General features: G+C 38.3%; 1 protein-coding gene across 1 annotated transcript; it reads left to right on the top strand.

Moving 5' to 3' along the window:
- Window positions 1-1155: 1155 nt before the first annotated feature.
- LOC110288533 (mas-related G protein-coupled receptor member B4-like) lies at window positions 1156-2214 on the top strand. The gene has a single exon (XM_021154850.1). The coding sequence runs from the start codon at window positions 1249-1251 to the stop codon at window positions 2212-2214; it is 966 nt and encodes a 321-aa protein (XP_021010509.1). The 5' UTR covers window positions 1156-1248.
- The last annotated feature ends 13234 nt before the right edge of the window (window positions 2215-15448 follow it).

Consider the following 15448-nt stretch of genomic DNA (forward strand, 5'->3'; position numbering starts at 1 on the left):
ATGACTCATGATCTAAAAACAAGAATTGATAAATGGGCCCTCATAAAACTGAAAACCTTCAAAGCTCTTGTGTAAGATCAATTTGCAAGGGCTTGTGAGTAGATGCTTTGCCAGAGCATCTTCAAATAGTTTCTCCTTCATGAAGGCTTATGTCTTGGATAAGAAGTTAGCCAGAAGGATCCTGAGAAGCAAAATTCTCTATATGGGATACTGTTCAAGCAAGCACCAGAAATGCCCTCATTCTGTACTGTTGATTGTTATAGGAATGAAAGGGGAATACCAGGGTAATTTGTCTTTCATCCAAATGTTTTTATGGCTTTCTGGGTAAGAAAGAGAATCTTATAAAGGATGTTTGTATGGAGAGGGCAAGTGGACAGAAAGTAATACATGATGCTACCTGTCCAGCTATGCTGCTCTCTTTTCCAGACTCTTTGCATCCATTTAGAGATCTCACAAGTCTTCTCGGGGATTGGGATACAATTCCCAAATGGAGGTGCTCTGTTTTCTCTGCAGCACAGCCCAAACTTTTCATGCCAAAGGCATGTGCATTTCATGAAGGTACAAGTCACAACAAGAAAAAAATTTACTACAATTTTTCAACTCCTCTTTAATGTCTGGTTCATTTGTTACAGTTCCTAGTTCTCCAATGAACCCTTGAAGAGAACAGATACTGGTGCTATAATAACTAACAGAAAAGTGCATGCTGTCCCTCGAGGCTTCCCTGCTTTCCAGGTTTCAAAATTTTAAATGAGTACCCATCCTTACTAGCATAAGAAGCAGGGTTATTCACTTACAGGTCTTCATAGCAAGTGCCATTTCCTTCGTGAAGCTCATTCCTGATTCCATTTTGCCTGTTTAATTGTGTCCTTCAAGTGACTGGGGGAAAATATAGCTTGTGCTGACAGCTGAGATACCTGAGAAGAAGTCTCAGTCCGAGAACAGAAAGAATGTGGGTTTCAGAGATCTGTCTCTTCCTAACATAACTTAAATGCTTAGCAACAGTTCTGGAACCATCAATTACCTCGTATTATATAGGTCTGCAGATAGACCAAATAGTACAAACTGGGTTTTTAAAAAGTTTCTTGTGCTTCTGAAAGGTTGATAAATTACTGAATCTCTGTGATCCAGATTCCCTCTCTTTATGGACCTGTGCCTGACTTTCCCACATAGTCACATGGTCCTGACAGAAACTATCATGTGTTCATATCTCTATTTCTTTTCAGGAATGTCAGTGGAAAATTCCTAAGCATGAGTACAACCACCCTGGCCTGGAACATTAACAGCACAGCTGAAAATGGAAGTTACACTGAAATGTTTTCCTGTATCACCACGTTCAATATCCTGAATTTGCTTACTGTCATCATTGCTGTGGTTGGCCTGGCAGGAAATTTCATAGTGCTATGGCTTCTAGCCTTCCACCTGCACAGGAATGCCTTCTCCGTCTATGTCCTCAATCTGGCTGGTGCTGATTTCTTGTACCTTTGCACTCAGATTGTGTATTCCCTGGAGTGTGTCCTTCAGTTTGATAAAAGCTCCTTTTATATTCTCCTCATTTTATCAATGTTTGCTTACCTTGCAGGTTTGAGTATGATTGCAACCATAAGTGCTGAGCGCTGCCTATCTGTTATGTGGCCCATCTGGTATCACTGCCAAAGACCAAGACACACATCAGCCATCATGTCTGTTCTGCTCTGGGTTTTCTCTATACTGTTGAGCCTCCTGGTAGGACTAGGCTGTGGCTTTCTGTTCAGACATTCTGAATATTATTTCTGTATTACTTTGAACTTTATTACTGCTGCATTTATAATAGGGTTATCTGTGGTTCTTTCTGTATCCAGCCTGGCCCTGTTGGTCAAAATCGTCTGTGGAGCACACAGGATACCTGTGACCAGGTTGTTTGTTACCATTGCTCTCACAGTGGTGGTCTTCATAATCTTTGGTATGCCGCTTGGAATCTGCTGGTTCCTCTTTTCAAGTATTATTGAGTTTCATAAAATTTTCTCTAACAATTTTTATGAAATGATAGCATTTCTGTCCTGTATTAACAGTTGTGCCAATCCCATAATTTACTTCCTTGTTGGCTCCATTAGGCACCACAGGTTGCAATGGCAGTCTCTTAAGCTACTTCTGCAGAGAGCCATGCAGGACACTCCTGAGGAAGAGAGTGGAGTGAGGGGTCCTTCAGAAAGGTCTGGGGAACTGGAAAGAGTCTAGTGCAGTAGTGGAGTGAGTCCTTGACCAGATATAGTTTCTCTGAGAGTCAATTTTGCCTTTATCTATGTAGGCAATTTCCACAATCTTGTTCAATCAGTATAGAAAATAGTCATTTTATAGAAATTAGGAGGAATGGTCTTGTTACACAGAAACTGACTTGCAGCACCATAAAGCTGCCTTATGTGGTGCTTAGTGCATCCCCTCGTGATTTAAACCTTCTAATCACTTGGGGCCAGACCAGCTCCCACTGCAAACAAATTCCTTCCTCATAAGAAGGATCAAGGTAGTGTAAAAAAGATCAGAAGTTCTTTGCTCATTAAACTTGATAAAGATTAAATGAATAGTATATTTTAAAGAAATGTCTCTACTATTGACAAGTTTTCTAAATATTAAAAGAAATTAATAGAAATTTCTACAACTACTGTTCCTTCAATATCCTTACACTTTAGAATATGTGCCTAATTTTAAAACAATTCTTATGTAAATTGCCTAGTAAACAACCTTCTTTAGACAGCTTGTTCTAATTCTCCTTTCACCCACTGGAGTCTTCAACTTCAAAAGTGAAATCTGATCACTTTCAAAAGTGAAATCTGCCACTTTTTATCCACTGAAAGAATAAGGACAGGTTTTATACACCAACATCCAATCACACTCAAAGGTAGAGTGAGACTGTGTCCAGTTTCTCTCTTTCAAAGTGCCTTTGTTAACATTCCATGGTTATGTCTTCCCTCTTCTTCCTTTGTATTTGTCCTGATTCTCATTCTATGAAAAATATTTCACTGTTAATGAACTTATTTTCTCTTGGAATTGAACATCCCTCAATGTACATTATTCCCAGGAGTATGTAGCATTCATAACTTTAATTATGCATGTTTCTACATTTTCATTTTGAAATATTTTGTTTGATAGACAATGACATCACTATCTCCTTTCCCTTTCCTCCCTCTAGACCTTTCCTGCTTAAGCCCTTTCTATGTCTCCCTTCCTAAATAAATAGCTTCATCAATTTTGATTATTAATGTCACACACACACACACACACACACACACACACACACACATATATATATACACCTACTGAGACTATTTTTGTTGTTAATGTATATTTCAATGTTGACTATTCTGCATTCGACAACCAATAGGGAGCTTGTCCCTGGGAGAGGTTAATTCTCCTTTTCCCAGTAGTCATTGGTTGCCTGTATTTCTTTGTCTAGGGGTGACACACTGTAAAATTTATTCTCTTTTCACATTGCCATGTATATTAATATTGCCATTGTCTCCATCTTGCTTCCACAGCCATTCTTAGGACAGACAATTTCACAGCAAACTTCCTGGTATTCTGGCTCTTACAATCTTTATGCAACGTCTTCCATGATTTCCCTTTAGTCATAGATACAGGAGCTGTGATGAAGATATGCTCACTCTGCTGGGTTACCCACAGTCTGTTAATCTCTGTATTGTGTACGGTTTCACTTTTATGTGATGGTCTCTATTAGCTATAAAGAGAAGCTTCTTTAATGAGTGTTGGTAGCTACACTTAACTATGGTATAAGAATAAGATTTAGAATGTCGTAAGGAATTATTCTGATATAACAAAGTGATAGTAATAGGTTCTTTTTGAAAGATTCTATCCCTAGGAAGCTGCCAAGATTTCTATTACTAGACATGATTTAGGTCCTGTCCTATGAGCTTTAAATCCAATTAGAGAGCTGTTGGTTGCCACTGACATGTGACTCTGTCTATAACTTTATAACTATCTTGAAATTCAGGTATTTTTTATGATTCATGGGAAGTGAAAACTGGTAGGTTTGTTTTACTGCTTCCTCCTCTTGGCAGCATGCATAGTATTTTCTAGAACCATTGAAAGTTAGACTACAAGAAAGAAGTCATATGAAGTCTGAAACATCTAAGTCTTTTGTCCTAAGTGTGAGGTGTCTTCATCAATGGGGTCTACTTTCAACCGAGGGTTAAATCTATAATCAATATTGTTTTGGTAATCACAGAGTGCTCTGGCTAATCAATCAAAGGGAGATTTCTTGTGCCTTGTGAAGATTACTGTCAGCCCAAGTGGCTGGACTTTCTTTAAGATATATGTATGTGAACATAAGTGTTTATGCATCTATAATATATATTTTCTATGTCCCATTCATATTATCTGTATCCTGCTATTCCTTCCCAAGCCCCCAACATATGATTCTTTATATTTTCCTGTTTTGTTACATGTCACATATGTACATCTGAGGATTTAGAACTATGAAGTACAGATAAAAGAGACCATGTAGCATTTGTCGTTCTTGAAGAGGACTCCATTTGCAAAGAAACTGAGGAAAACAATTGATAAGTGGGTCTTCATAAAACCAAAACACTTCTTCACAGCTAAGAAACAATCAGCCAAGTAAAGAAGAAACAAACAGAATGGGAGATAACTACTGTTCGTTATGCATCTGACAGAGGATTAGTACTCAGAGTATATAAACAATTCCAAAAACAAAGAGCAAAGCACCAAATTACCATTTGAAAAATGGGCCTGGGACATAAACAGGGAGTCCCCAGGAGAGTAAATAAAAATTGCGAATAAAATTTTGAAAAGTCACTTATCATCCTAAGCAATGGGAAAATTGGAAACTAAGACAATTTTGACATTTCATGTCACCTCGGACAGTATGCCTGAAATCAGCAAACAACTGACAACAAATTCTGTCAAGGTGGCAGAGAAAGCTGATCCCAGCTTCACTCTTGGTAGGTAGCCACTCTGGAAAACAGGATGGAGAATCTTCAAAGGACTAAAACTGTATCTGTCATGTGACTCAGCTATATTACTCACTGGCTTATGACCAAAGAACTGAACAGTCTATTCCATAGATATTTGTTCACCAGTGTTCATTACTGCCTTTTTCACAATAGTAGGGAAGTGGAAACAATCCAAATGTCTTCAACTGATGTCTGGAAAATGAACATGTGGTATATATACAACCTTTCGGCTGTAAGGAAAAATGAAATCAGGAGACTTGCATATAAACCTAGAAAATATCTTGAATGAGATGACGCTTTCTATAAATTAATATTTTAGTTTTAAATGCAGCTGTATTTGACAATTTAAAGTATAATTAAAAAAATAATATGTACAGATTAAACAAATTCATAGTTCAGAGATTTGCTTGAATAAATATAACTACTTGACTCCAAACCCAATATAAAATGCTTCCTTGCTTCTGTGAATTCTCACTGTTCCTCCATTCATAACTGCCTTGGAAGCCAGTGCTGTTTATATTTATGCCTCAATGTAAAACTGAAAGTACAAATTAAAAGAGTATATCATCTACCAATTTTCTCCATTTTGCAAACACTACTTCTTTAGGGAAAATTCTTGAATTTAAGGTACTATTACCACATAGAGAGTTTGTGTTGTAAATTAGTTTTATCTCATCCTTCATATATTTCAACTTTTTGACATTTTCCCATTTCCTCTTACCACAAAGATTTAGTTACCACCAAGAAATCATGTAGTCTCTCTCCATATATTGACACTTTAAATATATTCCATATGTAAATGAGATTTCATGAAGTATGTTTTATATAATGATGTTTCAAAATTACATATAAATGAGGTTATGCAAATATTTTCTCCCTACATTGTTCTTACTTCCAGTAGAGTTAAATGGTAACTCCATTTAAATTCCATTTATATATATAAATATACATACATGTGGATGTAATATCATATAGTATAATAGGAAATAGCTGTTAATATAGTTTTTCAAATGACCTATAGTACTATCCTTGTTCTTCCCCAAATTCTATCCTCCACCTTGCTCTCTCATTGAACTTGGACTTTGAAACAATGTTGAACAATGTAAGCATTTTGTGACTCTTGCACTTGGACTACATAAGTTTTACATTATGAAATGTGCATGACATTTTAAGATTAAGGGCAATATGTTAAGGTCTGAGTGTCAAAAATCTTCCTAGTCTCATGTTTTAGATGGTTATTGTCCAGCTAGTTATTCTACTTTGAGATACTATACAAATATTAGGGCCTAAGTCTACACAAATTGCAACCAAAGTAAAGAACTCCTCTTTTACCAGTTGAGGGGTAACTTGCTGTGTGTGATTATTACAATTTCAACATTATTGAAAGCCTAGCTTTTTGTACTGAATGCTGTAACTAATGCTCCAACAAACATACAACACTGTCTTTTTATTTGAGGAAGAAGTGTCTTGATCATACAGCAAAAGCCATTGCTGTTCTATTCAGGAATTTTCCCCCTGTGCCCATATCTTCCAGGATTTTCCCCACTTTCTCCTCTATAAGTTTCACTTTCTCTGGTTTTATGGATACAGAAAACGTGGTGCATTTACACAATGGAGTATTACACAGCTATTAAAAAGAATGAATTTAGGAAATTCCTAGGCAAATGGATGGACCTGGAGGCATCATCCTGAGTGAGGTAGCCAATCACAAAAGAACTCACATGATATGTACTCACTGATAAGTGGATGTTAGCCCAGAAACTTAGAATAGCCAAGATATAAGATGCAATTTGCAAAACACATGAAACTGAAGACGAACGAAGACAAAAGTGTGGACACTTTGCCCCTTCTTATAATTGGGAACAAAACACTCATGGAAGGAGTTACAGAGACAAAATTTGGAGCTGAGACGAAAGGATGGACCATCTAGAGACTGCCATATCCGGGGTTCGATTCCATAATCAGCCTCCAAACGCTGACACCATTGCGTAAACTAGTAAGATTTTGCTGAAAGGACCCTGATATATCTGTCTCTTGTGAGGCTATGCTGGGACCTAGCAAACACAGAAGTGGATGCTCACAGTCAGCTATTGGATGAATCACAAGGCCCCCAATGGAGGAGCTAGAGAAAGCATCCAAGGAGCTAAAGGGATCTGCAACCCTATAGGTGGGACAACAATATGAACTAACCAGTACCCCCAGGAGCAGGTGCCTCTAGCTGCATATGTATCAAAAATGGCCTAGTTGGCCATCAGTGAAAAGAGAGGCCCCTTGTTCTTGCAAACTTTTTATGCCTCTGTACAGGGGAATGCCAGTGCCAAGAAGTGGGAGTGGGTGGGTAGGGGAGGGGGGAGGGCATGGTGGACTTTTGGGATAGCCTTGGAAATGTAAATGAAGATAATACCTAATTAAAAAATTCTCGCAAAGTGAATCCAAGTAAATAATCAAAATTGTCATTCTACACAATCAGGTAAGCTTCATCCCAGGGATGCAGGGGTGGTTCAATATAAAAAATCCACCCATCATATCCACTACATAAACAAACTCAAAGAAAAAAACCCACATGATCATTTCAGTAGATGCTGAAAAGCATTTGACCAAATTCAACATCCTTCATGTTAAGTCTTGGAAAAGTCAGGAATTCAAGGCCCATACCTAAACATAGTAAAAGCAATATACAGCAAACCAGTAGCCAACCTAAAACTAATTGAAAGAATCTTGAAGCAATCCCACTAAAATCAGGGACTAAGCAAGGTTACCCATTCTCTCCCTACCTCTTCAATATAGTACATGAAGTTTTAGCTAGAGCAATTAGACAACAAAAGGATGTCACAGCAATATTAACTGGAAATGAAGAAGTCAAAATATCACTATTTGCATATAATATGGTAGTATACTTAAGTGACCCTAAAAATTCCACCAGAGAACTCTTAAACCGGACAATCAACTTCAGCAAAGTGGCCAGATATAAAATTAACTCAAACAAATCAGTAGCCTTCCTCTACACAAAAGATAAACAGGCTGAGAAAGAAATTAGGGAAACAGCACCCTTCACATAGTAACAAATATTATACAAATATCTTGGTATGACTCTAACCAAGCAAATCAAAGATCTGTAAGATCAGAACTTCAAGTCTCTGAAGAAAGATTGAAGAAAACCTCAAAAGATAGAAATATCTATCTCCCTTGCTCATATATCCATAGGATTAGCATAGTAAAGTTGGCCATCTTTTTATAGATTCAATGAAATCCTCTTCAAAATTCCTACTCAATTCTTCAAAGAGATAGAAAGAGCAATGATCAGTTTCATCTAGGATAATGAAAACTGATCTCAACAATGAAAGGACTTCTAGGAGAATCACTATCCCTGATCTCAAGCTCTACTACAGAGCAATAGTGATTTTTAAAAAATGCATGGTATTGGTACAGAGACAGACAGATTGACTGAATAAAATTGAAGAACCAGAAATAAATGTACACAACTATGCACACTTGATATATGACAAGGAAGCCAAAACTATCCAGTAGGAAAAAAAAAAGACAGCATTTTCAAAAAATGGTGCAGGTTCAACTGTCAGTCAGCATGTGGAAGAATGCCAATTGATGCATTTTTATCTCCTTATAAAAAGTTCAAGTCCAAGTGTATCAAAGACCTCAACATAAAACCAGATATTCTGAATCTGATAGAAGAAACAGTGGAGAAGAGTCTCAAACACATCAGAGCAGGGGAAATTCTCCTGAAAAGAACACCAATGGCTCAGGCTTTGAGATCAACATTTGACAAATGTGACCTTATAAAATTGAAAAGCTTCTGTAAGGCAAAGGACACTGTCAATAAACAAAATTACAACCTAGTAAGTGGGAAAAGATCTTTACCAACCCTACATCTGATAGAGGGCTAATATTCAAATATACAAAGGACTCAAGACGTTAGATGGGCAGTGGAGGCACATGCCTTTAATTCTAGCACTTGGGAGGCAGAGGCAGGTGAATTTATGAGTAGTTCCAGGCCAGCCTGGTCTACAAAGTGAGTTCCAGGACAGCCAGGGCTACACAGAGAAACCCTGCCTCAAAAATAAAATAAAATAAAATAAAATAAAATAAAATAAAATAAAATAAAATAAAATAAAAAACTCCATATAATTAAATAGCCCTATTTAAAAATGAGGTACAGAGCTTAACAAAGAATTCTTAACTAGGGAATTTCAAATGGCAGAGAAGCATGTAAAGAAATCTTCAATGTCAGTAGTTATCAGGGAAATGCAAATTAAAGCCTCCCTGAGATTCCAGCCCACACCAATTCAAATGGCTAAATTCAAAAAGTCAGGTGACAGCAGATACTGATGAGGAGGTGGAGAAAGAGGAACATTCCTCCATTACTTATGGGATTGCAAGCTGGTAAAATCCACTTTGAAAATCAATCTGGTGGTTCTCAGGAAATTAGAAATAGTTCTACTTGAAGACCTAGATACATGACTAACTACTGAGCATATACCCAAAACATGTTCCAATATATAACAAGGAAACATGCTCCACTATATTCATAGCAGCCTTATTTATTATAACCAGAAGCTGGAAACAACCCAGAGTCCCTAAATGGAAGAATGGATACAGAAAATGTGGTATATTTACACAATGGAGTACTACTCAGCTATTAAAAACAATGACTTCATGACATTTGCAGGCAAATAGATGGAACTAGAAAACATCATCCTGAGATAGGTAACTCAGACCCAAAGGGACACATTGGTATGTATTCACCAATAAGTGGATATTAGCTCAAAAGCTCAGAATACAACTCACAGACCACAGGATGCTTAAGAAGAAGGAAGATCAAAGTGGGAATGCTTCACTCTTACTTAAAGGGGGGACAAAATATTCACTGGCTGTAGAGGAAGGGAGGTAGTTAGAGGGAGGGATATGGGAAGGAAAGAGGAGAGGAAGAGAAAAATGGTGCCCAGGATCAGGTATGTGAAGAGAGAGGAAAGAAGTACAGATGGTCAGAAAAATGCATAGAAATATGTAGCAGAAGGGGGTGGGGAACTGATCATAGCCACTAGGAACTTCCAGGTGCCATGGAAATAAGAGGTTCCCAGAATGCAACTAGGTTGATATTAGCCAAAATACCCAACAAAGGGGAGATAGAACCTGTAAAGACCACCTCCTATAAATAGGCATGACCCCCTCCCAGTTGAAGAAGGATGGGGCTACCCACACATCTCAAATTTTAACCCAAAATTGTTCCTATCCAAAGGAAATTCAGGAACAAACAATGGAGCAGAGACTGAAGGAAAGGCCATCCAGAAACCACCCTACTTAGAGATTCATCCCATCTGCAGACACCAAATTTGACCCTATTGCTGATGACAAGAAGTGCTTGCTGACAGGAATTTGGTATAGCTGTTCCCTGAGAGGCTCTGCCTGCACATGACTAATACAGATGCAGGTACAGCCAACCATCAGACTGAGCCTTGGAGACCCCAATGGAAGAGTTAAGAATGAAGGAGCTGAAGAGGATTTTAACCCCATAGGAAGAATAATATCAACTAACCAGATCCCTCAGCACTCACAGGAACTAAACCACAAGCAGAGTATACATAGATGGGTCCATGGCTCCAGATGTATATGTAGCAGAGGATTGCCTTATCTAGTATCAATGGGAGGGGAGGCCTTTGGCCTATGGGGGCTTGATTCCTCAGTGTGGGGAGATGATAGAGGTGTGAGGTGTGTGTGGGTAGGAAGGTGGGGGAGCACACTCTATGAGACAAAGAGGAGTAGAGGTGCGATGGAGGGATTTGCAGAAGGGAGACCAGGAAGTGGGGGTAAACATTTGAAATGTAAATAAATAAAGTAACCAATAAAAAATAAATTCACCCATTAAAATCACAGGGTCACAGAATGAATGCAAAAGAGGATTCATCCTTCCACTACATACAAACGACACACCTAATCATCAAAGATAGACATTACTTAAAAGTAAAGAGCAAGGAAAAGATTTTACAAGCAAATGGACATAAGAAGCAAATAAATCTAGTGATTTTATTATCTGACAAAAGAGACTTCAGACAAAAATTAATCAAAAGAAACAAAGGATATTTCATACTCATCAGATGAAAAATCTTCCAAGATGTTACTTCAATTTTTTCCTTATTTTATTGTTATTATTTATTTATTTATTTTCAATTTTTATTAGATATTAACTTCATTTACATTTCAAACGCTATCCCGAAAGTCCCCTATACCATCTCCAATTACCTGCTCCCCTACACACCCACTCCCACTTCCTGACCCTGGTTTTGCCCTGTACTGGGGCATATACAGTTTGCAAGACCAAGGGACCTCTCTACCCAATGATGGCTGACTAGGCCATCTTCTGCTACATATGCAGCTAGAGACACGAGCTCTGTGGGTACTGGTTAGTTCATATTGTTGTTCCACCTATAGGGTTACAGACCCCTTCAGCTCCTTGGATACTTTCTCTAGCTCCTCCATTGGGGGCCCTGTGTTCCATCCAATAGATGACTGTGAGCATCCACTTCTGTATTTGCCAGGCACTGTCATAGCCTCACACGAGACAGCTAGATCTGGGTCCTTTCAACAAAATCTTGCTGGCATGTGCTATAGTGTCTGCGTTTGGTTGCTGATTATGTGATGGATCTCCATGTGCATTTTATACATCAAACATATTAATAACAGTATTTTGAGAATCAAATAATACTTAAAAATTGTTCAACTTATATATTCATATCATTCCATACCCTAAAAATATCATTAATGAATTTTTAATACTATACATAACTGAGGATTCTGTGTCTAATGTTGAATACTAAATTTCAAAACATGCAAAATATTCTTTGGGAGTTATGCATAGTAAAACAGCATAAAATATTAAAGATGAATCTTTAGGAAATATATTCAAAAGCCCTTATTTGATATCACCTGACATAGTGAAAGAGAGACAAAATAAAATAAATTGTATATCTGTATACATTGTTTAACAATCAGTTTACTTAAAAAAGATTATCAGGGTTTCTAGGAGAGAAATTATTTTATCAGTAAGTATATTTTTTAAAACTTCAAAATAGCAAAACCTATTTGAAGTTAAACATTAAGAAAATGGTAATTTCGCCCATGCCATCTTGGGTGCGAAATCAGTGGAGGATCCCAAAATCCACAGACGACTCTCCATGCTGCAGGCACCCTAGCACACCCAGGATCTTGAGATCATGGGGTTGTGAAACCCAACATCTGTTCCAAAGAATCCTGGAGGATCTCGTGCCAGCAAGAACAGGGACAAAGGACCCATGCCCAACCAGTGTTTGGGATTTGTTGGAGCCAGACCTGAGCCAACTTTAGTGCGAAATCAGCAGAGGGTTCCTAGGTCCCCAGAGGAAACTCCACATGGCAGCGGCCTAGCACACCCAGGATCCTGGGATCACTGGTAAGTGCCACACAGCATCTGCTCAAAAGAATCCAGGAGGGACTTGTGCCAGCAGGAACAGAGACAAAGGAAAACCACCCAGCCAGCAGCTGGAATTCCTTCTGGTGGCTCCAGCCAACTTGGCAGGCACTAGCACACCCAGGATCTTGGGATCACAGAGACCAGTCTACACAGGAGAGCACATGAGCAGCAGAAGCAACAGAGCACCTTGGACAATGTAACTTTGGGCCTATATCCACAGACAGGAGGCAGAGCTGAGACTTACAACCCTGGGCACCTTCCTTGCCAGAGGAGAGTAGGACTTCAAGGAGGGCTCTGAACCCGAGACTCAGGAGGTAGATATGAGCTCCAGACTTCTGGGCAACTTCCCTGCAAGAAAGGAGCTTGCCTACAGAGCCAGCTCTGACCACTGGGACTCAGCAGAGAGTTGGACACCCAGAAGTGGTGACAGAGGCTAACAGAACCACAGGAGGAACAAGCTCCTGCCAGAGACAGCTAGAACATCTAACACCACAGATTACCAGATGGTGAATGGAAAACATAAGACTCTTACTAACAGAAAGAAGGACCACTAGGCATCACCAAAACCTAGTACTCCCACCATGGGGAGTCCTGGATACCGCAACACATCAGAAAAGCAAGACTCGGATTTAAAATCATATCTTATGATGGTGGTAGAGAATTTTAAGAAGGGCACTAATAATACACTTAAAGAAATACAGGAGAACACTGTTAAAAAGATAGAAGTCCTTAAAGAATTATAGGAAATTACTACTAAACAGGTATAAAGAATCACAAAACAAAAAGGGCACCAACAAATTGGGAAAGGATTTTTACCAATTCTAAGTCAGACAGGGCATTAATATTCAATATACACAAAGAACTCAAGAAGATAGACTCCAGAAAATAAAATAACCCCATTTAAAAATGGGGCACAGAGCTAAACAAAGAATTCTCAACTGAGGAATACTGAATGGCTGAGAAGCACCTGAAAAAAATGTTAAACATCCTTAATCATCTGGGAAATGCAAATCAAAACAACCCTGAGATTCCACCTCACACCAGTCAGAATGACGAAGATCAAAAATTCAGGTGACAGCATATGCTGACAAGGATGTGGAATAAGAGGAACACTCCTCCGTTGTTGGTGGGATTGCAAGCTTGTACAACCACTCTGGAAATCAGTCTGGCGGTTCCTCAGAAAAATGGAGATAATAACACAGGAGGATCCAGCAATACCTCCCCTGGGCATATACCCAGAAGATGTTCAAATTGGTAATAAGGACACATGCTCCACTATGTTTCTTGCAGCCTTATTTATAATAGCCAGAAGCTGGAAAGAACCCAGATGTTCCTCAACAGAGGAATGGATACAGAAATTGTGGTACATTTACACAATGGAGTACTACTCAGGTATTAAAAACAATGAATATATGAAATTCCTAGGCAAATGGATGGATATGGAGTGTATCATCCTGAGTGAGGTAACCCAATCACAAAAGAAGTCACTTGATATGCACAAACTGATGAGTGGATATTAACCCAGAAACTTAGAATACCCAAGATACAATTTGCAAAACACAAGAAAATCAAGAAGAAGGAAGATCAAAGTGTGGATACTTCATTCCTTCTTAGAATAGGGAACAAAACTCCTATGAAAGGAGTTACAGAGACATAGTTTGGAGGTAAGATAAAAGGATGGACCATTCAGAGACTATTCCACCTGGGGATACATCCCATAATCAGCCACCAAACCCAGACACTTTTGCATATGCCAGCAAGATTTCACTGAAAGGACCCTGATATAGCTGTCCCTTGTGAGGCTATGCTAGAACCTGGCAAATACAGAAGTGGATGCTCACAGTCAGCTATTAGATGAAACACAGAGCCCCCAATGGAGGAGCTAGACAAAGTACCCAAGGAGCTGAGGGGATCTATAACCCTATAGGAGGAACAAAAATATGAACTAACCAGTAACCCCTGAGCTCATCTCTCTAGCTGCATATTTAGCAGAAGTTTGCCTAGTCGTCCATCAGTGGAAAGGGAGGCCCTTGGTCTTACAATGATTATAGGCCCCAGTACAGGGCAAAACCAGGGCCAGGAAACAGGAATGGGTGGGTTGGAGAACAGTGAAGTGGGAGGGTATAGGGGACATTAGGGGTAGAATTTGAAATGTAAATAAAGAAAATATCTAATAGAAAAATAAAACAATCAAAAAAAGAAAATGGTAATTTCAAGCACAGTGAGAAAACTTATCAATAATATTTCCTTGATGTTTTTAGAACATCTTTTTAATATTTGCAAATGTTAATATTCAACAAATAAAATAATTTTTAAAATATATTTCATTGTCATGTTTCCCTTTTCATTTCTGATTTTATTAATTTGGATACTGGCTATGCAACCTCTGATTAGTCTGACTAACGGTTTATCTATCTTGCTGATGTTCTCAAAGAATCAGCTCCTAGTTTGGTTGATTCTTTGTATAGTTCCATTTGTTTCCATTTGGTTGATTTCATCCCTGATTTTGATTATTTCCAGCTGTCTTCTCCTCTTGGGTGTATTTGCTTCTTTTAGTTCTAGAACTTTCAGGTGTGCTATCAAGCTTCTAGTGTATGTTTTCTTCAGTTTCAATTTGGAGGCACTTATACCTATGACTTTTCCTCTTATCACTGTTTTTACTATGTCCCATAAGTTTTGGTATGATGCATCTTCATTTTTACTAATTTCTAAAAATCTTTTAATTTCTTTCTTTATTTCATCCTTGACCAAGTTATCATTGAGTAGATCATTGTTCAACTTCCATAAGCATATGTACTTTCCATTGATTTTGTTGTTATTTAAGACCTTAGTCCATGGGGATCTGATAGGGTGCATGGGATTTCAATCTTCTCGTATCTGTTAAAGCCAGTTTTGTGAAAAATTATATGGTCAATTTTGTAGAAGGTACTGTGAGGTGCTGAGAAGAAGTTATTTTATTTTGCTTTAGGATAAAATGTTCTATAACTATCTGTTAGATCCATTTGGTTCATAACTTCTGTTA

The sequence above is a fragment of the Mus caroli genome, unplaced genomic scaffold (assembly GCF_978045245.1).
Source record: "Mus caroli unplaced genomic scaffold, Mus_caroli_1 scaffold_8, whole genome shotgun sequence".
Taxonomy (NCBI): Eukaryota; Metazoa; Chordata; class Mammalia; order Rodentia; family Muridae; genus Mus; species Mus caroli.